This window comes from Sardina pilchardus, chromosome 2 (assembly GCF_963854185.1).
Source record: "Sardina pilchardus chromosome 2, fSarPil1.1, whole genome shotgun sequence".
Classification (NCBI taxonomy): Eukaryota; Metazoa; Chordata; class Actinopteri; order Clupeiformes; family Clupeidae; genus Sardina; species Sardina pilchardus.
Genome location: NC_084995.1, coordinates 28,074,771 through 28,102,406, shown reverse-complemented (window position 1 = coordinate 28,102,406; position 27,636 = coordinate 28,074,771). Strand labels below are relative to the sequence as shown.

Genomic DNA, 27,636 nt, shown 5'->3' with positions numbered 1-27,636 from the left:
CAACAAGCAGCAGGTCTGTCTGAAAGTACTTGCCCTCCATGGAGCCGCTGTAGGCTACCCACACCCCTGTTGACACCTTTGCATTTCCCTATACAAACTGAAAGAAGAATTTGTGTCATGTGAATGTTAACTTACCAAACCATTCTTGAACCAAAAGCAATACTCACCATCTCAGTCTCTGAGGTCATACTTGAAATCATGAATGCAAGTTTCTACTTCTCCATCAAGGGTGAACACATCCTTTATCCATTGAATGATAAAAAAACTGCAAGGGAGGCCTGTTAATCAATTTATCTGGCTGAACAAATTTCTCTTCAGTTTCAGCCCAACTTTTTTTGTGGTGACAAAACGGGCACTTCATTGTGCTTAGGCTACAGCCCAAAACCAAACTGATCGCACTGACCACAAAAAAGGACCTCTGCAAAATGACAACAGTCCATCCAACTAAAAGCATGTCTCTTTGAGGGCTAAACAATTGCCTTGTCGGAATAACAACGCTTATAGGCAACTCTACATAATATAAATCGCAAATGTAGTTTATTTTTTATTATTATTTTTAATCTTTGAACATGCTGTTCAAAATGTTTGATGTTGTTGGGGTGATTGCATTATAAACCAATCGCTAGGATCCTGTCTGACGGCCTATTATAATCCCAGTTCAGGTCCCCGACTGAACAACTGAGAGCTGAACTGATGGTGAGTTTCACAATGAGGACATTGCTGGGACAGTCTTGCCTACTAGATCAATTGTATACAGGCCATTAGGCTACTTTTCTATCCTAACAGGCGAACTGTGGTTTATAGAGCTTAAACTGGTTGGATGCATAGCTGTAAGGTGTTCCGTAGTAGTTGTTGTTGTTGTTCTTTTAAAAACGTTTTACAATAAGTCTACTGAACCGAAAGCCATTTTCACTGCACGTCTTGCACCACCGGCTTCACCGTATGGTACGAGCGCCTACCGTGACATCACTGTCGCTTCCTGCTTTATATCTTCCTGAAGTAGACGCTGGTAGCTACGGAAAGCCATGGATTAGGGTCTATGTTTATGTTCCTTTGAATTTGATTAAGGTTGGCTTGTTTCCAGGAGACTGAATATACGTGAACGACAGAAAGATAAAATCGGTAAGTGCATTGGTTAATATAAAATACACATCCATAAAAGAACTGTAACGTAGTAACCTCGAGTGAATATAGATAGCTAGCTACCAAGTCAGCTTTAGCTATCTAGCTAAACTCGCTCCCAGCGGATAGCTGGAGTGCTAACGTTAGCTAAGTAGCGAGTAGGCTATCTGGTCAGACAAAAGGGTTTGGCCCAGCTAGCTTCATCATTAAGGAGTCGAGAAAGTCACAGTCTTTATATAGTGTTTACAATCATTTGAAATAGTACGTAAATACGGTTTATTAATCGGGTTAGGGATGGCTTTGTAAACGTTTTACAAATATCACGCAATATTACTAGCCTGTGAAATCGGTGTAGCTGAAGGTGGCTACCCTCATAGCCGGTTTTAATCACAAGCTAGCCAGCGACCTGATATAGTAGCAAGCTAAAATTGAGTAACTAGCCCTATGCGGCTAGTCAGGCTACGTTTAGTAGTTCATGCCACACAGAGCAATTTTGATGGTCTGAGATCCAGTTTCCCAGTAAACTGAAAGCAATAAGTATCTAATGCTGGCCAAACTCGTTGGCAACGTGTTCAAAATTCAGGCAGTTTTTATGATAACATTGGAACTGGAAAGAGAAACGTCAGTAACGTTAAAGGTAGCAGGCATATCTGCTGAACAAATTTAGCCACCATCCGCGACATTAACAACAGGAACACTCTTATAACGCATTCAGAGCCTGTTAATATGCATGGCTATGGCTATGATAAACTGTAGACGCGACACGGTTACCCATCTAGTGTACTGATATGTTGGACTGTTGGCTAACTTTAATCCGCTTTAAGCGAGATTCCCTGTGGAGCGCTCATTAAAATTATGAACAAATACTACTAGCAATACAATTTTCTATCAGTAAGTCATTTGGAATATGTGTCCATTCGACTTGGTGCAGTAACACCATGCACAGTGTAGGTAAATGCTATGGTTAGTGTTATTTGAAAAGATCAAATCTTCATCACAAGAAGAGGGAAATATAACATTATTCATTCACATCTCTTCTGTGCAGGAGACGGATGGAGAATGATGCCAGAGGGAGCGCAGTTTGACCCAACGGTTGGCTCTGTCACCATGTACCAGCCCAGAACCTGATGCCCATGCTCGCCACATTTGTTGCCATGGATGCAGAGGACTACTTAGAAGACTCTCTGGACAGCCCTGAGTATGGCGCACCCAGCTCTCCTCTGGCGTCCTCCATGGAGGTAAGGCAACCATTGGGTGGATGTCACAAACTGTGGGTCTGTCTGTCTGTCTGTCTGTCTGTCTGTCTGTCTGTCTGTCTGTCTGTCTGTCCTCTCAGACTCCAGACTTTGTAGATCTCCGAGATACCGTTTCAGAATAGTAAGCAACTTGGCAGTAATGCTGATGTGAAACAGGCATGGGTTTGGACTAATTAGATCGCCTGTGCGCTATGCTAACTCTATTCTAGGGCAGACTTATGTTCGTATAACTTCACTTTCCTTTATGGACTCAGTCCCTTGTGGAATGAACATAATGACCCCTCAGCATCTTCTCTATGCCTCTTTTCATCCCTCTGTTAATCTTGTATGCCCTGCAGATACTCTTCGCCCATTGTGTGAACAGCTGTGGTAATGACATGTTAGCCTATGGTTCCTTACCTTGGGTGGAACTCAGGGAAACTTGGCACCTATTTTGTAACTTATTTGCACAAATGGGTATTTTGATATAAAGTGCACTCTAAAGTATCACTTTTTTGGCTGATGGGACTAAGAGTTGTGTGTTGAAATATTTATTTATTGTGAATTACTGTAATATAATAAGGGAATACAACTATTGTATCATTACACATAGATATTACATGAAAAGAAGCATGTGTGGGCTTTTATATAATCGTGGTTGGATCGTTGTCCAAGTGACCATTCACTTTAACAGGGTGTAGAAAGCACAAAATTGGTGTTGCTGTATGCCTAGTTTTGCACCGGTATCAGGAGTTTATGTACACATTGGGCATTGTCTTGGGCATTTATATAATTTTTCTCATTATGTTTTTGTAACTTGTTAACTCCCTCTTTTTCAGAGTCCGATATTTCCCTCAAACTCTTGGGGATTGTCCCAGCAGACTGCATATAGTCAGCAGTTCCCTATGCAATCTGAGAGGTGAGTTCTTGCCTATTGTCGAAGGGAAATCTACCCACTTTGACTTAAGATAAGTTAAGGAATCATGAATCACTTTGAGTTTAATGGATGGTGTTTGAGTGTATACTTCTTACCTCATCTGCAATAACATAGTCTGTGTCGTGGAGGTGCCTAATGCCATTGGTGTGTGTGTGTGTGTGTGTGTGTGTGTGTGTGTCAAAAGCAACACTTTACTTGTTCTAGTAGAAATTGTCTGTGTCTTAATGTATTTGACCTGGAAACATCAGAAATTGTTTTCCACATGGCCCACAGCATCTCCACACCAGCTGTTAATGAAGAATGGTTTCTTACCATGTAGGAAGTAGCTTGATTTCAGTATGCTTGGGGTCCTCCTTGCCCAGGGCCACTCCTGGCTGCGTAGTCTCTCCCACCCCATGTTGGAATTGTAGTTCAGACAGGGCTCCCTACAGAGCTGCGTCTCTCAAAGGAAAAATAAAACTCTGTTACCATGGGAGCTGAACCTTGCCGTGGCTGAAACTGGCTTTACATCTCTACCCATTAATTTTGTCATGTGATCAAATGAGCTGCGACCTTTATCCAGTTTGAAATCTGTAGGGAACGCTTTATTATGACTGTTGCATACATTGGGAACAACTAGTATTGTTGCCATCACTATCATCTTTATATCCATGCTTAAAATGTGGATATGCCTTTGGAAAACAAATATGGATAATTCAAATATGGTCTTCATATTGGAGAATTTTAATTTAGCTTGAAGAACCCCAAAGGAAGTGCCTGGGTATTACAATAGCAGACTCAATATCCAATCAGATGGATTTCCATAGATCACCTTGGTGATTGCTCAGTCTAAAATCACAGACAAATTTTACTCTCTGCACATGACACTGAAAAAAGTAGACTGCATTACTACATATTTTTGATGAAAATGGCAACAGTATTATACAGTATGATATCACCTTAGTGTCTTTAGTATCATAATAGATTGAAACCTTAAGGCAGTCAATTGCATTTTGAAGCTGCCATCTAAAAGAACTTCTCACCCAGTAACTTCTCACCTACTAAACAATACCTGGTCTTGTCTGTATATGTTTACCAGGCAGTACAACTCGACCTCTTCAACTGTGACGCCAATGGATGTGTTCAACTCGGCACCCTTCCATGATGATTTTGACCTGACCAGGAATGACTTTCCTCAGGTAAGACTCGGAAGATTGGAAGGAGATCATGCTTCATTTGTGCTGGTGTGCTCTGCCTTTATGCAATACTAGTTCATTTGTAGTCAACTTTAACACGATTGTTTCCTTTCCATTTGCACACACTGAACAATAAAAATGTTGGATCACAAACCCTTTTTAGGCTTAGACCGTTGTGAGACAGGTTAGTTTTACCCTACTGATGTGTTGTTGCAATGGTAATCCTGCCTAGTGCGAGAGGAACTGCAGGTTCAGACCATGTTGCGTTATAGTTTGTCTGGCAGGGGTGGAAATAGTTATTATATACCAGCCACTTACATCTTTTACCAGGCTAGTGGCTGGTGCTGATTTCCAGCGCTGAAATCAATTATCGTTGTTCATTATGTATTCATTTCATTATGCCATTAAGTGATTGGAAATAAGGGCTTTTGGAGAGGGTCATTTATTTGATCAAATTTAGTAAACTAATAGTTGACACCTGATTATTAGTTGGCTCCTGATAGATGTTTCTTGTCACCTAAATTTCAAGTGGTTGTGTACAAATGTCCAGCCAGTTTCTTAGGTATAGATTGCGTTTCGATTGACCTGAAGCAAAGGGGTTGATTCTGCATCAGTAGATGGACAGAGAAGCTGCATACAAGTGTACCTCTGTCTGTCTGTCTGTCGCTCCGTCTCTTGGATGTAACTTAGTCCAAGTTCTAGTGAGTGGATGTTGAAAATGCATGTCTGCTTTGTGAATGTCCATCTTTTGAGTGAGGGTTATAGGAGCCTTTGTGTGATCTAGTGTCCTGTTCAGCTCGGCCCATATAGGGCATGTGTGTCTTGCACAGTGTCATCATAATTACCACCGCCAAGGAGGTTGTTTTTTCATCGGGGTTTGTTTCTTACTCTGTCTGTCTGTCTGTCTGTCTGTATTTGTTTGTTTGTTTATTTGTTTGTCTGTTTGTTTGCAAGATAACGCAAAAAGTTATGGATGGATTTCGATGAAATTTTCAGGGAAGGTCTGAAATGAAAATGAAAAGGAAGAAATAATTCAATTTTGGGAGTGATCCGTATCGACGTCTGGATCCAGGAGGCGGTTATGTTTTTGCTTGACTGAGGTCTGCGCTCTCCGAGTCCTTTTCTAGTTAACACTGTGGCCGAACCTGTGCTCTCCAGTATTTGAAAGTGAATAGCGTTCACTGCCATCATTTAAAGCAATTTCTGATTCTTGTTCTGCAAGTCCAGTTTTGTTTACCTTATGCCTATGGAAGGGGTCTCACGTAGTCTGATGCCTGCTTACGCCATCCTATATTATTTTTAACCCTTTTAAAACCCCCCCCAAAAAAACACGCAAACCGTAGCCAGTGAATGATTCTTTGTGTGAGTGAGTTTCCTGTGTGAGGAGGAAGTGGGAGGATTCCCTGTGGGCAGCTCTGGGGTCGCTGTCTCGAGACCGACCGACCGACCGAGCGAGCAAGTGAGCGGGCGGGCGGGCGCTCAGGCCGAGGCCCCTCAGGAAACACTGGATCATTCTTTGTGTCACAAACACACTGGCAGGATCTGTCTCTGCTGCTGTGCAGAGTGTGTCCTCGCTCGCTCGCTCGCTCACTCACTCACTCACTCCTCACTCCTCCTCCAGATTGCAACAGTCTGGTCTTTTTCCCTTTTCTCAAGGCGTTTGTTCACTTTGTCCTGAATTGGTAGCTGCGTCTGTGAATTTCATAAGTACAGCATGTCCTTCCCTGGAGTGTCTGGGCTTTGTGTGCTGCATGTTTGAAACGGTCAGTTGAGGACCTGCTGCCAGATCCACCTCTTGCGAGGGGGTGGTGACAGACTGTACTCACTGACTGTCTTTTTAATGTTGCGGATACTGCGTTGCCTTGGTCCACTTTGTTGCTTTAGGCATTGGGATTTGGTGTCACTGGGCATTCTCGTGGCCAACCTCCTGTCTTTTGCGAGCCAACCAAATAGATGGGACATTATCCCAGTACGATAAAGTGGCGCTATTCTGTTCAGTTAAACAGAAACATCTCAGGATTTCAGACATAAATTATTCAGACTGTGGCACTATAGCATGAGCTGCTCCATGACAGGTATGGCCTGTAGCTGCTGTGCAGTATGGTGGCCCATGGTGGCCATTCGAACGGCCGTTTAAAAATGCCCCCTTTGTAAAAGGAGAGTAAGCACTGCAGTATATTCCACAGAGAAGGAGGCATTAAACGTAGCCAGTCTCTTGGTGGCAGCGCTGCAAATGGGAGATTAGAGTGTGTAGCTAATGTGAAATGGCTCTCAGGTTTCTACGACTCTAAATGCATCGCGTTCTCTCGGGAGGGCATTAGAATGTTTGGGTTTGTAGTTTTTTTTTATTTTTTTTTAGGGCAAGCTTGATGTCAGAGCTGTAGAGACGTCAAGCCCTTATCTCGTCCAAGCAGACCCATCTAATGCCTTATTCAATCATGGCAGCTACAGCACAGCATAAGCCCAGACTAGAGTCGTCCCCCCCCCCTCCTCCTTGCTTGGAGTTATGCGGCATAACCGATGCTGCACACAAAAAAAATAATAAATAATATAAGCAATATGCTTCCAGAAATAAATGAATGAAATGTCATAGTTTATAAATATATTATAATTTGTAGGTTTTAGCTCATCGACTTGCCTGTACCTTTTTAATTTATGACCACTTGCTTGTACCTCTTAATTTATGTGGTTATTTCCTTTTGTTCAGGGTGGGTGGGGGGAGATGGCCATTTTGTTTCCTTCAGCTGCACTAGCTGCATGCTAATCCTTCCTTAAAGACCATGGGTTTTTGTTGATGATCTGGGTGAAACTGAAGCTTTCAGGGATCCCTTGGAGCTCAGATGTAATCTGTGGTGGCTGTGGAAAATGGCATGCCGTCTACAAAGCCTGGAATGGTGAAGGAATGTGGTCTTGGAGGTCTGTACCTGAATTTGAAGACGGCTCCATGCGTAGATGTCAGTCTGTGCTTGTCTGCCTCTGCCAGTTTAGGAGAACAAGGGCTTAGAACGATCTCTTTGTCTGGCATTTTGCGTTTAACGCTACCTGTAGGCTGCTGCTTCCAGATGTCGAGAGAAGGCTTAGAAGGTTGTCCTCCATGTTTTCGGCCTGTGACCCTGTCTGTGTGTATGTGGTAATTGTTGTCATCACGTCACCTCTCGAGTTCTGCTGGTGGTTAATTGTGAAGTAATTACTGGCCTTGCGTATCTGTGACCTTTGTGTTCTAGTGGGGCTTTTCGACCACACTCATAAATACAGTAGCTGCGTTTAATGTCAGCTCTTGTCTCGTTCTCTCATGACTCGCTTCCCATAGAGTTCCGTATGGGAACATATCAGTTTTCCAAGTAAGATGCAATTGAGTGATAAAGTGGCTGTGTAGACTTGTAAAGGCCATCTTGGCCGGAAGCCACGTTTTGAAGTAATACACTTAGCTCACTCAGGCTCTGTCTGTTTGTCTCTCTCTCCTTCTCTCTCCCCCTACCGCTCCCCAACACACACACACACACACACACACACACACACACACACACACACACACACACACAGAGACACATACTTGATGTAGTAATAAATTGAGAGTCATGGGATTGAATGGTCTGGTCTTATTTGCAGCCATCATGGTCTACAGCTATTATGCAATTACAGTAATGCCATATAGCCTTGCACTCAGTTGTAGAGGGGACATATGCCTCTGGTGATCTAAATTGCCCCCAATCATCATTATTTGCACATTATTATTGAGCTGCTTAGTAGACAGATGTGCAGCACCTGTGTTCTCTTCTCGTGTCTCCAGGATAACATGCAGCCTCTGCTTCAGAATGAGTGAGATTGCATGCAGATGACAAATGTTCAACGGTGGTTGAATTTTAGATCAACGTCTTCTACATCTCTCATTTTTATCTCTCGCTCTCTCGCTGTCTCTCTGTCTCTGTCTCTGTCTCTCGCTCTCTCTCTCTCTCTCTCTCTCTCTCTCTCTCTCTCAGGACCTCATTGATGATCTCTCCAACAACTCCCTGTTCTCCTCTCCACGTGACTCGCTGTCAGACTATGGTGCAGACAGTTTGCCACACACCTCCACTGCCATGGTGCCCTGGGGCAACATCAACACGTCTGGCATCAACCAGAGAGAGGTAACACACACACACACACACACACACACACACACACACACGCTCGCACGTAGAAAAATAAATATATATGTTTTGCTATCGAGGACTCGGCATTGATATGGCAATATAACATATAGCCTCTTTATGCAATGTCATCGAAACGCTGCTGGCAAATCTCCTCCACCATTATTCAGTGATTTGCGTCACTACTTCATTTGTCCTTCTGGTGGCACTTGAATGAGGGTAATCCTCTGTGTATTGTTGATGGGATAGACATTAGGCAAAGGAGGAACTCAAGTTCAGAGGAAGAACTGTTTCTTCTTCATTTACACAGATATGGTGATGCATCGTAGATCAATCTTTTGCAATGTATTGCATGAGTTTTGCAGAATCAATGTATTGTGATTATCAGCAGTGATTTGTAAAGGTGTCACGATTTCAATTTTAAGTCTAAATCAATTGATTACAGCTCAATTTCGAACTTTGAATTCAAAAATGATGTAGCCACAGGCCTGTGTCCAAGAGAAGCCACGGCCCCCTACCCAAACTCCTACCCGCATAAACACATGACACATTGTTTTATTCAACAATCACGGTCCGGGGATGAATTGCCAATGCCTAGCCTAGCCCGACCTGAAGGTTGAGTTTTGATTATCCAACTGGGTGTGTTCATTGGGATTTTATACATTTGATAACCTCACAACCTCAAATATATATATAAAAAAATCTAATTGAATCATGACTTTAAAATTGAAAAGTAAATTGAATTTGGAGAATCATGACACCCCTATCCATTAGTGAGGTACTCTATGGTGCCCACCCTATACGGTATATATTTATTCCATTAGTGACATTGAATTAGATCTATATTCTCTTTTTGGTGACAATGTTGTGTTGTATGCCGTTGAATGGAACAAATAGACTTCATCATCTTTGTCATCTACATGTAGATATATGTCAGTGTCCACTTGTTTGTTGACATCATTCATTCCACCATTGGCAGAGCCTGAGCAGAACTCATGACTTGAGTAGTCTGGACGACCTGTCAGCCATCATCAACACGCCACCACTGGGAGGATACCAGGTAGCCCTGGGTCTACCTTGTAGCCCTCCTCCTCTGTACATGATTAGTCTCATCCATCCCTTTTTCTCCTCCTCCCCCTCTGTACATGATTAGCCTCATCCATCCATCCATTTATCCATCCATCCATCTGTTCTTGTTCTCCTCCTCCTGTGTGCTGCTCTGCTCGTGCGGCCTCCCATGACTAACGGCTGGTGTCCGTTTTGTCAGGGGGAGTCCGGGGCAGGTGAGTTGTGATGGCCACATCAGCTGATCTCTGTTTTGTACCCCCCCTCTCTCTCTCTAGCCCTCTGCTCCAGTTCCACCGCCTGCAGAGGAAGAGGAGGAGGCAGAGGAAGAAGAGGAGGCAGACGAGCTGGGCCATGTGGATACATACGCGGAGTACAAACCATCCAAATGTAAGGGCTGCTCTCTAAAGCCGTCTTATGCCCGCTTTCTATTCGGCTTTGAACAGGAAATCCAGAACAGAATTCATATAGAATCTTGTCGAATAAGAAAATGATTCAGTTTCAGGGGCTGTCACACCACAAGATAGAAGGTACTGGCTGCCATACCACAGGCCCTTAGTTTATGTTACTGCAGGTTTCTTATGTAGTTTGGTGCCCCCTTTAGAGACGTATTTACCGTAGATGCTAAGTTTGGGTCTCTCATCTGTCAGTTTATGGCCTTATTTATTTTTGTTACTCGAAGCCACTGTAACTGACCTCAATTTAGGTGTAGTTTTGGTAAGGTACTTATTTTATTTAAATGTTGTCATATTTATCTTTTATTTGTCTCACATACAATTTGGCTCTGAAAAAGGACTTGCTTTTAATCTACTGTACATACATGTGTATAGTGACAATAAAAGGCATACATTCATTCACTAATGATCAATTTCTCGTTTGTCCTTCTACGCGTAGCCACCATTGGCATTTCTCACCCGGACATTGTTGTGGAGACCAACACCCTGTCCAGCGTGCCCCCACCCGACGTCACCTACACCCTCTCCATCCCAGGGAGCACCATCAACTCCGGCATGCTGTCCGCTCTGCAGCTGGAGGCCATCATCTACGCCTGCCAGGTACAGTCCAGCCCCTCACTGCCGCCAGGGCTCCCGAGGTCTGCATGCTGCTGCCGTTATGATGTGGAGCAGCTAATAGGGCTTGGGATCATGACGTGAAAACTTTGCTGGCACAGCCATATTGGCAGCCTCACTCCTTGGTTTACAATGGATTACTATGGATTTACTCCCACCTATTAGTGTGTTCCTGTTACTTTTAGTTTTTGCCTTCTTGGTCGTATGTTGCTGTGTAGTGGGGTGTAACAGCGCAACCCACGTTCGCAAGAGTAAAAGAATCTATATTTTAACTATATTTCTGTTCGCCCGGTGCGCTACCAACATGGCGGCAATATTCCTAGAATGCATGGCGTGTGCCCGAGCCCTATGGGAATGTCCATCAAGGATGTTCCGGGGCCCACCGGACACGCACACGGTGTGGCGCGACAAGAAAAGAAATGTAGAACTAGAAAGCCCACTAGAAACGTCTGTCGTGCGGCAGCTGCACAGGGTTAGAAAACTGTTCTAAAATCCTGCGTGTCAAGCCCACACCGCTGAACGCCATGTCCGGTGGGGGGCGCCGGTCTTTAGAATGACTTGACACCGTACAGAATGTGTCAGCAGGACCCCGATGTGGGAGAGAAGGATCCAGAATACGGAGAGATTAAAGATGCGGTCTGACTCCGCGCAAGGTTCTTAATATTTGAGCTCAACAGCCAATCCAATTACACGCCTCCCCCTCTGCGCTCCGGAATCACTCTGGACTGCATTTTCGACAGTTTCACTGCTTGTTTTCGCCATAAACTGCACCTTTGATGGCAGTGCTGTAGTTGTGGACAGTTCAGTGTGAATATTGTGCAACTATAAAGTGTGTGTTTGTGTTTGTAAAACAGCAACACGAGGTGATCCTACAGAACGGGCAGCGAGCGGGCTTCTTGATTGGAGACGGGGCAGGAGTGGGAAAAGGCCGGACAGTGGCTGGCATCATCTTGGAGAACTACCTGAAGGGCCGCAAGAAGTCCCTCTGGTGAGGAGACTGTTCTTATGTGTATCTTACAGACCCATGTGTGTTTGTTTGTGTGTGTGTGTGTCTTGGGTCATTTGGATAACCTATGTGTTCTTGTTTCTTGTTTCTCTGCACTGTCCGTGGTTTGATGCTAATGGGGGAAATGTTTTTTTGTCATTGTGGTTTACAGGTTCAGTGTCTCCAATGACCTGAAGTATGATGCGGAGAGAGATCTCAAAGACATCGATGCGTCCACTTTACCAGTTCATGCTTTAAACAAGGTTTTTACTCCTCCTCCACACTCAACTATCTCCACTGTGCACTCAGAATGAATGTGTGTGGAGGTGGTCTCTCCTCTGACCGTGCTCTTTGCTCCACAGATAAAGTATGGAGACACCGCTACCTCAGAGGGGGTGCTGTTCGCCACATACTCCGCTCTGATTGGTGAGAGTCAGGCAGGCGGGCAGCACCGCACCAGACTCAAGCAGATCCTGGACTGGTGCAAACCCAACTTCGATGGAGTCGTATCCTCTTTCATCTGTCCCCATTACACAGGACACTGTTTTTAAAAGCTTAAATGGGCTTAAAACTTCCAAGAGGGATGTATCGTGTGTCACTGTGTAGATTTGTCATTGTCATTTGTAAATCAGTGAATGAATTGCTAACAGACGATGGGTACAATTGGAGTATTTTGTTGCTTGATAGACCTTGATGCCTGCCAGGTTATGTTCCACTTGTCAATAGAGTGATGGGTCCTTGACTAGCTGCTTCAGATTGTTTTCGATGAATGCCACAAAGCCAAAAATGCAACATCCACTAAAATGGGCAAGGCCGTACTGGACCTCCAGAGCAAGCTGCCCAAGGCGAGGGTGGTGTACGCCAGTGCCACAGGTGGGTCGTCCTCAGGTCAAGGGCTCCAGATCAGTTCCGCTCCTGCTGTCTTGATACACGTCACACAGAGACAGAGCTGGACTCCAGCCAAATGAGGGAAATCCTGTTGCATGCAATTGTCAGGCACCTGAGTTGTCACAGTTCCTTGTTTTCCGGTGTCTTACAGCCCCCTCTTCCCTGCTCCTCTAGGTGCCTCTGAGCCAAAGAACATGATCTACATGAGCCGTCTAGGGATCTGGGGGGAGGGCACGCCCTTCAAAACCTTCGAAGACTTTCTGCATGCCATCGAGAAAAGGTCAGCTCATGCATCGGAGCTGGATGTCCTGCTGGGGACTGCTTCCATCTCGGCTCACCTCTTCCCCCGCATGTTGTTGCTGTTATGAACGGGTTAAAGCCAGGCGCTGAAAGCCACCACTGTGAAGTGTACTTCTAGTTTTAGTATGTCTCTAAACACAAGTGCTTTGGAAGAAACGGGCTGAAATGTTGATCCTGAAACCCTATGCTCTAGCCCAGGCTTCCATGCACTCCACGAAGAGTCAACACATGCTTTCATAGTAACTCCAGACACTTTGCTTTGACATCTCTTTTCAGGGTGTGATTTAATGTCAGCGATTGGATAGGATGTCCACATCAAATGAGCATCAGTGTAATTCTATCCCTCTGTCTAACTGTGTCTAACTGTGACTACATACCTCGCAGCTAATATAGATTTACATTAGCTTTGACAAGAAGCCATTTGTAAGAAAAATAGCCTACCGAATTAAATATAGCCGGACCAGAAGAACCGGATGTGTCTTTAAAGCCTTTATCCCTCTCTCTGATGGCTCAGCATGCGCGGTCGTTTGCACATCTCCTGCACTGTCCAGGTTAGCCTAACCATGGCCTTGTTTACCTTTTTGTCAGGGGTGTGGGAGCCATGGAGATAGTTGCCATGGACATGAAGGTCAGCGGCATGTACATAGCGCGGCAGCTGAGCTTTGCGGGCGTGTCGTTCCGCATCGAGGAGATTGCCCTGGACGGCGAGTTCAAGCTGATGTACAACAAAGCAGCCAGACTGGTGAGGGCACGTTCTGTTACGGAGCGCAGGGAGGGACTGGGTGTGTGTGTGTGACTGGTGGATGGGTGGTGGTGATGGACGAGTTGGAGGTAAGTATTCCCCACGGCCCCTGTGACCGGCCGTCTCTCAATTGGTACCCCGCTCAATTGACCCCAGCCCTGTCCTTGTTGCACTGTGCTGATGATCCCTGTGCTCTGTAGTTTGGTCACTTTAGTGATTCAGCTCTTTGGCTGAAAAAGACCAGGGCCACGTTTCCCAGATTCATGAAGAAGCTCTTAAGTGCCAAGAACCTCTTAGGCGTGTTCTTAGAACGCTCTTAGAGCGCTCCTAAGAAGTTAGAACTTAAGAGCTTCTTAAAGAATCTGGGGAAACGCAGCCCAGATTATTTGATTTGGAATGTGTAGACTATTCCAGTGTTTCTGTGCAATCTGTTCTGTGCTTGATTGATGGCGTTTAACGGCCACCTTCCCTCCTGCTGCGAGCCTGTAATTTGAGTCCCTTTCCTCTCCTCTCCCCCCCCCCCCCCCCCCCCTCGCCGCGTTTTGTGCAGTGGGCGGAAGCCTTGGCCTTGTTCCTGGGGGCGGCCAACACGCTGGGCCTGGTGTCCAGGAAGTCCCTGTGGGGCCAGTTCTGGTCCTCGCACCAGCGCTTCTTCAAATACCTCTGCATCTCAGCCAAAGTGCGCCGGCTAGTGGAGCTGGCCAAGACGGAGCTGGGACAAGGCAAGGTCAGTCCTGGCTCTAGCTTTTCCGTTCAGTGTTTTAGTGCATTTTGTGCTGAAACATTAAATTTCACCCGAAAGCCAGATATCCCTAACTTTTTGTGAGTATCTCAGGTTCTATAATGTAAACTCTGCCTTATAACTTCTGTCACGTGACTCTTGTGTTCTTGTCCCCTGTGTCTGTCTGCAGTGCATTGTGATTGGTCTGCAGTCCACGGGCGAGGCTCGCACCAGAGAGGTGCTGGACGAGAACGATGGGCATTTGGACCGCTTCGTCTCTGCCGCTGAGTGAGTGCTGACCCCTGACCTTTCCTCCCTGCAGGGCGCTGTGGCCAGACGATCATGACCACTTGCCTCGTTACTCTTACCGTCCTGTCCTGCTGTGTAGGGTGTAATCAGTAAATGTGTGTCTGTGTGTGTGTATGTGTTGTGATAAATTACACGGTCATGCTTTGTACGGTCATGGTCATTACACACACACACACACACACACACACACACACACACACACACACACACACACACACACACACACACACACACACACACACATACTGCCTTGAGCCGAAAATGACAGGGGTCCCTCTGAGATTGAATAACTCTTGGCCTCCTAGAAAGCACAATCCTCACTTTGGTGTCGCCACAGCTTGAGCCAGACCACAGTGTGGTGTGGTGGCGGTGTAATTCTACCCCACTGTAAACGAGGTGAAGCTAAACTGGGCTCCCGTTTTCCACAGGGGTGTGTTCCAGTCGCTGGTGCAGAAGCACTTCCCCTTGGAGAAGCCCAAGAGAGACAAGCCTGCTGGGAACAAGCGGAAACGTAAGCCCTGAGGCTCCTGCAGCCACAGCCTTAGACACAATGCGCCTAATGCACAGGAAATTACTGTAGTCAGTTGTGTTTCCACGTATGGATTTAAATGACTTATTTTTCCTGTGGAATACATCGATAAAGGTTCAGTTGGTTTTAAACGTGTCGACAAACGTGTGAAATGGATGAGACGAGCATGTGTGTGTGTGTTCTGCAGGGAAGCCCCGCGGCAGGCCCCCTAAGTACCCAAAGCACAGTAAAGACGTGGTCGGCGAGGTGATCAGCATAAGCGACAGCAGCAGCTGCGAGTCGGACGGAATGGAGAGCGACTCCAACTCTTCGCCCGAGTCTCCGCAGGACAACGATGACGTCATCTTTGTCAACCACATCAACGGTCACACAGGTGAAGCCCTGACCACACACACCCCCGACACTGTCCATTGCTGCCTCGCTGGCCACTCCTGGTCCTGTCCTCTCAAGTGGTGTCCCTCTGGGCTAGTTAATCTGACTGGCTGCTTCGGCTGCCCTGCTGCTCAGTAAAGTGACGTTCACACTCTCTCTTCCCTCTCTCCTCTCTCTCCCCCACTATAGCCAAACTGGAGGAACTGAAGCAGAATCTGCTCAGCAAGATCTCTGCGTTGGGGAAGGAGCTGCCCCTCAATACCCTGGATGAGCTGATTGACCGCTTCGGAGGACCTGAGATGGTGGCTGAGGTGAAGCCTGATCTTTATTGATACCTTTGTGTCCCATTGGCTCAGGCTAAATGGCTAATTGGCTAATCCCATTAAGACAATTGCGAAAATGCTGTGACGAGAGTGCAGCGTAAGGGTGACTAACTGTATGTTTGGTAAAAGCTGTTCTGAAGTTCAGTGATGTTTTTGTGTGTGTCACTGGATTACTTCCTGGTGAAAAGGGGAAGAAAATCAGACTGAAAACGCTTTGAACAAAGCCAGCATGGGATGCCCTCAGGATTCACTTCCTGTTTTCAGCCTGTGACTCATAAAGTCACACTGCTGCACTTGCTGTTGGTGTAACTGTCATCCCGTGAATCATTTGCCCTTTGTTTTGTTTGCTTTCATTGTGGCATATTCCGGTAAAGGAATATTTCCTTATTGCACCGAATAATATATATGTGTGTGTGTGTGTGTGTGTGTGTGTGTGTGTGTAGATGACTGGGCGTAAGGGTCGCGTGGTTCGTCGACCTGATGGCAGCGTGCGCTATGAATCCCGTGCAGAGCAAGGCCTCACCATCGATCATGTCAACATGCGGGAGAAGGAGCGCTTCATGACTGGAGAAAAGGTTTGTGCTCGCATCAGGACCACTCCTCACATCGCCACCAGCTGTGCGCCTCTTTACATTTACATTTATATTTATATTTATTCACTTAGACGCTCTTACCCAAAGCTACTTACAAATATCAACTAGAAATGTGCATCTCCATGGAGGAGCTGCAAGAGTGGGCTTGCAGTGATGTAAACGCCTGAACAGTCCCCCATTCATTTCAATGGGGAAACGCCTCTGGTGGAGCGTGGCGGAACTACAAGGGTCTAAAAACGGGAATACCGGAAAAGCGACAACCGGTAGCCATCCGACATTAACAAGCAAGCTACACTGGATCGGGCCTCGGGAATTTTTAGTGTTTGAACCGCGTCGGTAGCTCAAACACTCTAGAAGAGGCGTCTTAAAAAAAGTGAGCAAAGAAGAACAATAGATGGGCTTGCCTTGCAGCAAGCCCACTAATTACCCTTGCTCAAGGGTAAAATGGCGGAAAGCCGGAAATTAAACCCGCAACCTTTGAGGCTACTGCATGCTAGCCCATCTCCTTAGCCACTACGCTAGTATCGCCTCAACTTCTGTGGCGCTCTTTATGATGAACATTTGGACTATAGAGCATGTGTAACTGAATTCAAGAATCCCACGGGTCAAGGAATTTCTTTCTGTAATGGAATTTCTGTAATATCATGGAATTAGTGGAACGTCTATTCCAGACATGCAAAGTCAAGCAATTTTATCATTTTGCTTGCAGTCATATCAGGGTTGTAAAAATGTACTTGCCAAAATACATTGCGAGTTGGTGTATATCTGGTTATTAGCCTCACTCACTTTTTGCTTGAGTAATTGTGGTTAGCCAAACTTTTTTCACTACGTGACTGTTATGACGTTTTTGGTCGGTATGTTGTACCCTTCATTATGTAATATAGGTCATGGAAATCCAGGGGTTTTTTTTGTCAGGGAAAGTCGGGGGGAAAGTCGTACAACTTCTCATTTCACTCGTAAAGCGATGAGCGGTCACTGCTCCTTGTGTGTGTGCTAACCCTGCCCGTGTTCTCTGCTTTGTCTCAGCTGGTGGCCATCATCTCGGAGGCGGCGAGCTCCGGCATCTCCCTGCAGGCGGACAAGCGGGTGCCGAACAAACACCGGAGGGTCCACATGACCCTGGAGCTGCCCTGGAGCGCTGACCGCGCCATCCAGCAGTTCGGTCAGTCCGCATCACGCATCACGCATCACGCATCACGCATCTCCACGCCACGCCACTGAACACGTGCAGTGGAAGTCTTGTGTCTTGTGATGAGTTTCTGGTTTGGTGGTTAAACATGTGATCGCTCAAGTGAGATGTAGACAGCTGGTTGTTGTTGGCTCTGAGTGTCTCTCTCTTTCTCTCTCTTGCTCGCTCATTCGCTCTCTCTCTCTCTCTCAGGCCGCACTCATCGCTCTAACCAGGTGACTGCGCCGGAGTACATCTTCCTCATCTCAGAACTGGCAGGAGAGAGGCGCTTTGCATCAATCGTGGCAAAGAGACTGGAGAGCCTGGTAAACACACACACACACGACATGCACCCCCCCCCCCCCCACATACACACACGACTTAGCATAACTCCCTCCAGCAGATGGCAAAAGCAGTGAGCGTGTGTGTTGCCACAGCTGTATAAGCACTCTAACTGAGCAGCACATTGCCTCGTGTGTGAGGTCATTTCTGAGGGGCAATATTGTCCGGTCGTTAAAGCAGTTTTGCTAACCCCCCCACCCTGAGTGTGAGGGTGCAGACGAGCGACTGCTGGTTTACATGCGCCTCCCTCTCCACCTCCACAGGGGGCGCTGACTCACGGAGACCGACGCGCCACCGAGTCCAGAGACCTGAGCAAGTTCAACTTTGAGAACAAGGTGAGCAGCCAAGGGCCACAATGGCCTTGTAAGGCTATGCAGTTAGTCAAAATTATGCTATTGATATGATAAAATTACGATTATGAGATTTTTTCCATATTCCAACAGCCCTATGCCCTTGTTTTTAGTCATATTTTAGTGTTTTTTTCTGATGAGTTTGTACTTGTATTTCCTATTTCTTACCGTTTGTGTTTGTTCCACTGTAGTATGGAAACAAAGCTCTGGACAAGATCACCAAAGCCATTCTGGGCCACATCAAAAACACTGTCCCAGCACCCAAGGAGTACCCTGGTGGGGATGGCGTCTTCTTCAGAAGTAAGACTCGTTGCTCCTCTTATGCCAGATGGCTGCTTATTTTGAGGGGGGGGGGGGTTATGTTGAGACCTGTCTGAGGCCCCCTCTGTTCCAGTTCCAGTTGTTTGATCGCATTTTCTCTTTGCGCAGACATGAAGCAGTGCATGGTTGATGTGGGAATCCTCATGAGCAATCCTCGTTTCGTCATCAATGCTGAGAAAGGTGAGCAGATCTGGCCTGTGTGTGCTTAATACATTTGGAAGGCAGTGATTGTTGGTGAGCTACCTAGCCAGTTCAGTTTTAATCCTTTAGCTTTGTTGCTGTCGCTAAGGAAGAACCTCGTATCTGAGAATGTATTGTAGTCTTTCAGCTACAACTTCCAGTAAATGGATTGATAATTCTGTAAGGTTTTGGCGCTGGCATGTGTGTGGTTCTAAAACTGATGTCTTTTGAGTGGTGCTCAGTCATCTCTATGCTAACCCACTCCCCCAGACTGCACCATCACCAAGTTCCTCAACCGCATCCTGGGCCTGGAGGTCCACCAGCAGAACTACCTGTTCCAGTACTTCACTGACAACTTTGAGCACCTCATTGAGAAGGACAAGAAAGAAGGCAAATACGACATGGGCATCCTAGGTGAGTGGCTTTTGGAAGGCATGGAAATGGAGCTGGAGATTTTGTGTATGGGGTTTTCACACAAGCCGCAGTCGCGGTTTGCGTTGTTGTTGATATGAACGCTGTTGTGTACCAAAGGACCAAACTCAAGATGGGGCTGTGGGGCACACGGCACAGTGCACCCAAACTACAGTACTACGAACGACAGAGCCAGTAAACACATTTTGTGACCACTGATGGATCAAAAAATAAATTATTTTGAATGTGAAATTATTTTCTTAACGTGCAATCGAAAATGCAACAGTGTTAACAATAGAGAAGAACAGCTGTGTGGCCGTTCATGCCTGAGGCTATGCTTCAAAGCTGCAAATGTGTCCTCCATTGCTGCCTGTCTCAAGTATTTTCGTTTGGCAGAACGTAAAATAGCCAAATTAACGAAAGGATGAAGGGAAAACTGTAAAAGCGACTTCTACTTTTTTCCCCTCTGTGATTTGCTGATTTTACATCGGTAAATGAAAAGCTGGGTGTTGCTTCCATGTTGATAACCTGAACAGACTGTAGGTTATGTAATACATATGAACAGAAGCCAGGGGAGCAGGAGGAGGGTAGAACGATCACACTCGAGTTCCTACCAGCAAAACGGACCAAGGGTCCAAACAGCCAACATAATATGTCCATGAGCTGAAAGCACATTGTACAGTACACCTGTGCAGTATGTTGCCTTGACCTTTCCTCGCATCTCTCTGCTCAGAAATTTGAGAGTGTGTTTGTGTGTGTGTGCCTGTGTCATTAGATCTGGCTCCTGGGAACGATGAGATCCGCGAGGAGACCCAGGAGCGCTTCCTCACCGCAGGGAACCCGCAGGAGGGACAGGTCATACTGTACAAGGTAAGCGCCCGTACCACAGACGCAACTCTCTCTCTTGTTCTCTCTCTCTCTCTCTCTTGTTCTCTCTCTCTCTCTCTCGTTCTCTCTCTCTCTCTCTCTCTCTCTCGTTCTCTCTCTCTCTTGTTCTCTCTCTTGTGTTCTCTCTCTCTCTCGCTCTCTCTCTCGCTGTCTCTCTCACTCTCTCTGTGTGTGTGTAAAGGGGAGAGTGTATGCTTCCTCTGTTTTGCATGTGTTTGTTTCACTTTGTCACACTATGGATGTGTTTTGATAGTTGTTTAATGCCTGTGTGCTCTGACCCTTTTCTCTCTCAGATCAGTGTAGATCGAGGCATGCCGTGGAAGGAGGCGTCCAGTAAGGCCAATACACTCACTGGAGAAGATGAGGGCTTCTACCTCTCTCACAAGGTACACACACACACACACACACACACACACACACAGCCACCTCAAGCATGTGAAGAGTCTGAAATCTGATCTGTACTTCATGTGTGTCTTTAAATGTTTTGCAGCTGCGGGGAAGTATGCCATGTGTACTGTTAGCAGAGCAGGGGCGCGGGAGAAATCTCGTCGTCTTCAAGCCCAACATCGGCAAGCAGGCTCACCCCGAGAGCTTGGACAACCTGCAACTCCGCTACCGCAAGGTCTGGCCGCCCACTGACAAGAAGCTGAATTAATGTGTGCACTGCACACATAGCAAAACATGTCAGATGCGCTCTTAGTCAAGACAAACATAATAAAGTCAGTCAGCTTATGTAAAAACAAAACATGTAGTTTGTATTGTAAGTGTAAAGTACAAATCGCATACTGACCCCTAGTGGTACCACTTTGTACAGCACGAGGGGTCACAGCGTGGACTCTGATGCACCTCTTGCCATTATGTGCCTCAGTCCTGCATTTTAATTGGGGCTAGAGCCTAAGTGCTAAGTTCTTGCACATGAACTATTGCTATTGTGTGGCATGTGGGAGCATTGAGTGAACTTGTCTGTGTTTGAGGTGAAGGTCTTGCCCACTGTGTTAAATGAGCAAATAGATTTTTCCTACCTATTAAATCATTTTTTGTTGGACTTAAGACCTTGGCGATTGTTCAGATGATGGCCCCATGTTTGCCTCAGGCTCCAGGGCCTGTTGGTGAGAGTTGGCTTGGTGTGTGCTACTGGTGACCGTGTTTTTCTCCTTTGCAGGTGACTCCAGACGAGGCAAAGGAGTGCTGGGAAAGTCAGTTTGAGTTCTCTCTGCAGAAGTGCAGCCATGCCCACTGGTGAGTGCTGGAATTAATGTGTGTGTATGTTACCGATGCGTGGAAGGGTTGCGTTACCAGGAAATTGCCTCCTTAAATGACCACTTGACCTTATGAGTAGTGTCCAGCGGTTCACTCTTCCCAGAAAGCCTCTCATTTGGAATGTAGGTTACACTTTCGTAATCCTGAAGCACATTGTGCTGATATCGTAAAGAAAATGAACCATGTCCCAATGGAAGTGTTTATTAGATGCTGTAACTTTTGGGGATAGAATACTGTATGCTGGTGTGTGCATCAAGGCTCATGAGCTAATAGAAACAGCCTGCAATTATGTCTGCTAGCCTGCAGACAGAATACCATACAATCTGCCTTTTGGTAAATTTCACATACAGTTCATACTAAAATCGGTTTTGTTTAAACAGTTGTTCAAATAAGGTGTGTGTGTGTGTGTGTGTGTGTGTGTGTGTCTCAGGAAGGGCAAGTGTAAGCAGAAGGAGCTGGGCCACGAGTGCTGGCTGGGCATGCGTCTGCGGCAGTACCACATGCTGTGTGGCGCGCTGCTGCGCGTCTGGAAGCGCGTGGCCGACATCGTCTCCGACATCACCAACTCCAGCATCCTGCAGATCGTGCGGCTCAAAACCAAACACAACAGCAAGCAAGTGGGTGAGTACGCTCCCGGTCCTCAGCGCCGCGCCAAACGCTTCTCCACCACGCGCTATCGGTGTGGTGTGTGTGTGTGTGTAAGCTGACCGCCGCTGGCCCTTTGAGTCCCCTCTTGTCCATCATGACTACTTTGCCCTGGCTGCTGCAGATCACGCACGTCAGTGGGTCACTCCCGTCTGGCCTGAATGAGCTGCACTTCTGTGCTGTGTCCTTTGGACCGTGTGCTCCCCTGTGTGCTTTGGGTTGCACTCTGTGCACATTAAATGCGCTCTATAAATAAAAATTACTTACTTACTGTGTCTAACCCCTTGTGTGTGTGTTTGTGTGTGTGTGTGTGTGTGTGTGTGTGTGTGTGTGTGTGTGTGTGTGTGTGTGTGTGTGTGTGTGTGTGTGTGTGTGTGTGTGTGTGTGTGTGTGTGTCTGTGTCTGTGTCTGTGTCTGTGTCTGTGTCTGTGTCTGTGTCTGTGTCTGTGTCTGTGTCTGTGTCTGTGTCTGTGTCTGTGTCTGTGTCTGTGTCTGTGTCTGTGTCTGTGTCTGTGTCTGTGTCTGTGTCTGTGTCTGTGTGTGTGTGTGTGTGTGTGTGTGTCTTGTTGCGCACAGGCATCAAGATCCCGGAGAACTGCGTGGGGCGCGTGCGCACCGAGCTGCTCCAGATGGACGAGGAGGTGAAGCGGCAGCGGCAGGAGCGCGATCACCGCGCGCAGGAGAAGCTGGCCACCGAGCAGCTGCTGCTCCGCCTGGCCAAGCTCCGCGCCGCCAACCCCAACGTCAACCTCCACAACCTGGCCGCCCTCTACCCCCGCGCCACTGCCGCCGCCGCAGCCGCCGCCTCCGGCACCACGGGCTCCCCGCGCCTCCTGCCGGCGCTGGTGAAGAAGGAGGTGGTGGCGGACGACGAGGTGCTGGACCTGACGCTGAGCCCGTCGCCCTCGCCGGACAGCAGCACGGCGGAGGGCGGCGCCGACGCCGACAGCAGCCCCAGCCTGCCCGAGACGCTGAACCTGGAGGCGCTCATCTCCCAGGAGAAGCAGCGCGAGAGGAGCAGCAGCAGCAGCAGCAGCGGCCACACGCTCACCCTGCACGCACGCCTACTGCAGCAGCAGCAACAACAACAACAACAACAACAGCCCCAGCAGCAGCAGCAGTCCTCCCGCAGTCCCCTGCAGCCGCGCCTGCTGTCCCAGCAGAGGAGCCTGACGCCGGCGCAGGCCCAGCAGCGGCAGCAGCAGACCAGCCGGCTGCTCATGGCCCACGCCAACCTGCACCAGCAGCTGCTGCAGCGCCCCGGCAGCCCGCAGACCGCCCACGGCCGCTCCACCGCCGGAGCAGCCGGCGCGGCTGGAGGAGGCACCGTGCCGAGAGGCGCCTACGCCCAGTCGGGACCGCGGGGCCACCCGCTCCGGCAGCCCAGGCACGGGCCCAACGCCGGCGGCAAGATGCGGGGCGGGGCCGTGGGCGTGGGCGCGGGCGCAGGTGTGCACAAGCTGCCGCCGCTGCAGGTGACGCCGCACGCGGGTCTGTCACTGAGCGCGCTCAAGCAGCAGATCCGCGCGGACACGCAAAACATGCTACAGCAGCAACGCCAGCAGCAGCAACGCCAGCAGCAGCAGCAGCAGCAGCAGCAACAGCAACAACAGCAGCAGCAACAACAGCAGCAGCAACAACAACAACAACAACAGCAGCAACAACAACAACAACAACAGCGGAGAGAGCTGCCTTACGCTCAGCAGGCCTCAAACAGGCAGCTCCTCCCCAACACTCTGCATGGCTCAAACACACACGCGATGCACATGGGCAACACACACACGCAGCAGCAGCTGCTAAACACACAAGCATCAAATGCTCGCTTGATGCAGCAGCAGCAGCAACAACAACAACAACAGCAACAACAACAACAACGGCAGCAGATGCTCCACAACAGCCTGGGTCCGCAGCACAGCTCCCACGCCCAGCCCCGAACGCTCGCTCAGACTCAGCCGCACGCGCAGGTCAACGCGCACGCGCTGTCCGTGAGCCCGCCCATCGCGCTGGACGACTGTCCGTCTCCCGACGACATCCTGGACTTCCTGGACTGCTCGGCGTCCTCGGCGGTGCTGCCGCCGTCGTACTACACGGGCGCGTCCTCGCACGCCGTCTCTTCCTCGCCCTCGCTGTCGTCGTCGTCCTCGTCCCCCACCGTGGCCTCCTCGGCGGCGCTCTACTCCGCCGGCCTGCCCCTGGCCATGGGCGCGGGCGCCGGCTCCTCCTCCGTCTTCGCGCCCCCCTCCACCTCCTCCTCCTCCGCTAACCTGCCCATCCTCCCCTCCAATCACGCCTTCCTGTCCTCCAGCAACGTCTTCTCCTCCACCGGCGGCTCCTCCATCCTCCCCCCGGCGCACACCCTCCTCCCCTCCTCCGCTCACACCAACTCCTCCCACCTGTCCTCCTCCAATCACTCGCTGAACCCCTCCCTCCTCTCCGGGGCCCACTCCCTCCCATCCCCCCCCGAAGCCTACCTCCTCTCCTCCGCCAATCCCTCGCTCTTCTCCTCTAACTCGTCCTCGTCCTCCTCGTCCTCCTCCTCGTTGCCCAATGGCCACTGCAGTATGGACGCCCTGGACATGTTGAGATCTGCTGCTGGCGACCGGCAGTCCGTCATCCAGCACAAGCCAGAGTGGGACGCCACTTAGTGTCCAGGCTGCTCACTCGTTTGGCTGACACTGTTCGTGCGCACATCAGAACTGCTCCCCCCCCCCCCCCCAACACCTCCACCCCCACCCACATGCAGACACCGTGAGTCACTGTCGCCTCCCCAGGGCTGTCAAGTAGCGTTCTTGTTTCAGTTGTGTTTTTGTTCTGCATCTATAAGCTACTGTTATGAAATGGTGTTTTTATTTGTTTCTGTTTATTTGTTTTTACTCTGTGAAAGACCACAGTTGATCTTGGCCGTGAATGCCTATCGTGGGCTTATTCTGTGGGGGCATGTTGCTGTGAAAAGTTTACCTCTGACAGAAACTTTTCTCTGCCCTTTTTTCAGCGGAGGCACTAATTATTCTATACTTCAGAAGCCAGATTACATTGAAAACATTCTTTACAACCTTTCATGCATCCAAGCATACTAAATATAATCAGTATGGTTGTTGTCTGATTGTAGAAAGTATAGTTGGCTCATCAAAATGATATACCCAGTGCAAATTGTTGTCAATTATAGTGCCTCAATTACACTGTTTGGCCCTTCATCTTCAGACTGTCGATCAGTCACATCACTTACGCATGTAAGAATACCCTCTGCCTCTCAGATCAAGTGCAACTGTCAGGCCATCTGAACTAAAGATCCAAAATGGTTGAGGCCATTATAGTTGTTTGTTTGTGGCTAAAGCCTATTGTTGTTCATTTATTTTTGTCATGGGGAAATCTGTTCTGATCTTAGGAAAAAAAAGATCAAAAGAAAGAAATGCCTTGTCCTAACAGTGCCTTTACAAATGCTTAACAAATGCAGTCTTTTAAACTGGTATGTATATATTTATATTGAGAGAAGTGGAATATTATTATTTATTGTAATGACTTATGTTACTCTAAAGAAGAAAAAAAACTTCCTCTCTTGAGCAGTGACCTGTGGTCAAACATAGTCATGCAACATTTAGTCTGCTGTTTATGGTTATTATTATTGATATTATAATTATTAATTCAGATGCTTTTATTTTGCCCCACTCAGCAAGTCAGACTATCCTCTTTCGTCCACATCTTCCTTGACTGTGAGAACAGAGAGGGGAAGCGGCCAGTGCTGAAAATGGACAGATGGCTATAATGTGAGCCAGACGTTGTAATAAAAGAAATCTTGTCACTTGTACTGCTTGTTTAAGTAATTTCTCAGGTATAGTGTTGTCCTTTTTCTACCAGTCCAGACCAATTGCTACCGTATTTGAATTAAGTTAGTTTTGGGAAGAGATGTTTTGTTTCGGAAAAGAATCCACTCATTCAGGGGAACCAGGCCATTTCGATTACGTGAACCTCCCAAATTTCGAAACATGAGAACCGGTGAATCAGGTATGTTTTCACTGTCTCACTTTTAAGTGGAAGTGGAAGCAATACAGTGTCTTATGAACATTTCTCAAATGTACCTATGGGTGATCAACAACTCATCAAAAGTGCTTCAGTGGTTCAAGGAATTGGTGTGTATTTGTCTGACTACAGGTTTGAATTGTTCTATTTAAATATTTTTTAAAATTGGGGTAAAAAAAGTTCAGTTGTTTAAAGGTCCTTACTGTAAGGTCAATAGATTGTGTCTTGTATTCTTGTATCCAAGTGGGAAGAAAGAAGTGTATTATTGTTCTTTGATGTTGCTGTTCATATTATTGTCATCATAACTATAATTGTTATTTATATTCAAGGGATATTTTAGTAGGACTGTTATTTTGATTCTTTAATCCTGTTTGATAGCTCAACACGTTCTAAACCTCTTGTCAGGGTCCTGTCCCCCCCACACCCTCCTCAGATGTTAGTTGAAGCATATTTAACCTGCCACCAAATATATTGCACTGCCACATACTGCTGTACTGCAATATTGTATGTTTTATTTTCTCTCTGACATATTTTATGCACACTAATCAGAAATGATCTCATCTCCTCATTGGGTTTAATACCCCCTAGTATCCATTTTCTTCTGACACCAAAGCATCAGCACAAATATCTTGCAATGTTGAAACAGGGGTGAATTACATTGGCTGTTTTCCAGATACCATTTCAGGTCACCACAAAATCATGTTATCGAATTCTCCCCACAAAGTTAATCTCAGGAAGACCCATGGGATCATTTGAGCAACATGTTGGATTAATTACCAGGACGAAATGTGTGTCCTGCACTGCAAGGTTGACTACTATTGTTTTACTTAATAGAAAAATAAATTTGGTAAACTGACCTCTTCTACTGGTTTTGGAGACAAAAGATTTATTAACTTGGACACCAAATCAGATTCTGTTTGTTTTGTTTTTTTCGTTCGTTCGTTTGTTTGTTTGTTTTAACTGGTAGTTTAGAGTAGAGGAGAATTCTATCTCAATTGTGAATTTGATACTGTTTCAATGTCCCATTGCAGACATTGCTTTGACAGCTCATTGACAATTCTGCTCCTGCTACAGTTTGTCAGTAGCTGTGACTATCAAACAATTCATTGTCCATTTCAGCAGACTTTTGAGCATTTTTAAATGAATTTGAGATTTTTTTTTTCAGTGTTTGTTCAACACCAGAAATCTGTATTTCAAGAGTGATTTTGTCACCCTGTGTGCTTTTTCATAAAATGGTCTATACCCTTCCCTTTTAAAGAACTGAACAAGTTCTTTGGTGAACACTTTGATAATAAAAACAGAACATTTATTGAAACTGCTACTGATTGTATGTATTTTCTGTTGGAGCACTTTTTCTTTTGGGGTTTCCATTTTATTTTACTGAATATTTATGATTAGGTGAAATTGTAAATAATGTAAACATCTGTGCCTTTTGACTCATTCTCAACATTTTCTATATCTAACAGAAGGAATATATTGTATTGATATTAATTTTGTTAACAAACAAAATAAAAACTAGAGTTTGTCGAATTGTTGAATGAGGCTCTTGATTCTCAAG

General features: G+C 46.9%; 1 protein-coding gene across 2 annotated transcripts; it reads left to right on the top strand.

Annotated features, from left to right (window-relative positions):
• Positions 1-881: 881 nt before the first annotated feature.
• Positions 882-27,608, top strand: LOC134068649 (protein strawberry notch homolog 2-like). 2 transcript variants are annotated; one of them, XM_062524349.1, is made up of 33 exons: positions 882-945; positions 1,085-1,122; positions 2,168-2,360; positions 3,197-3,276; positions 4,373-4,472; positions 8,450-8,596; positions 9,579-9,659; positions 9,943-10,054; positions 10,559-10,719; positions 11,589-11,722; positions 11,892-11,982; positions 12,082-12,225; positions 12,475-12,592; positions 12,782-12,887; positions 13,496-13,649; positions 14,200-14,376; positions 14,561-14,658; positions 15,108-15,190; positions 15,396-15,581; positions 15,770-15,891; positions 16,347-16,478; positions 17,523-17,658; positions 17,878-17,990; positions 18,270-18,341; positions 18,548-18,656; positions 18,786-18,857; positions 19,128-19,271; positions 20,044-20,138; positions 20,450-20,542; positions 20,647-20,778; positions 21,319-21,395; positions 21,847-22,037; positions 22,638-27,608. In XM_062524349.1, the coding sequence occupies exons 3-33, from the start codon at positions 2,250-2,252 to the stop codon at positions 24,704-24,706; spliced, it is 5,640 nt and encodes a 1,879-aa protein (XP_062380333.1). In that variant the 5' UTR covers positions 882-945; positions 1,085-1,122; positions 2,168-2,249; the 3' UTR covers positions 24,707-27,608. The 2 variants fall into 2 exon arrangements, with proteins under 2 accessions (XP_062380333.1, XP_062380324.1); XM_062524340.1 differs by lacking the exon at positions 882-945 and having other exon boundaries at positions 983-1,122.
• The last annotated feature ends 28 nt before the right edge of the window (positions 27,609-27,636 follow it).

Coding starts and splice junctions, on each gene's coding strand:
- LOC134068649 (XM_062524349.1), top strand. CDS start 2,250: ATGCCCATGCTCGCCACATTTGTTGCCATGGATGCAGAGGACTACTTA. Junction 8,597..9,578: donor CTGGCATCAACCAGAGAGAG/GTAACACACACA, acceptor CACCATTGGCAG/AGCCTGAGCAGAACTCATGA. Junction 12,888..13,495: donor CTGCATGCCATCGAGAAAAG/GTCAGCTCATGC, acceptor CCTTTTTGTCAG/GGGTGTGGGAGCCATGGAGA.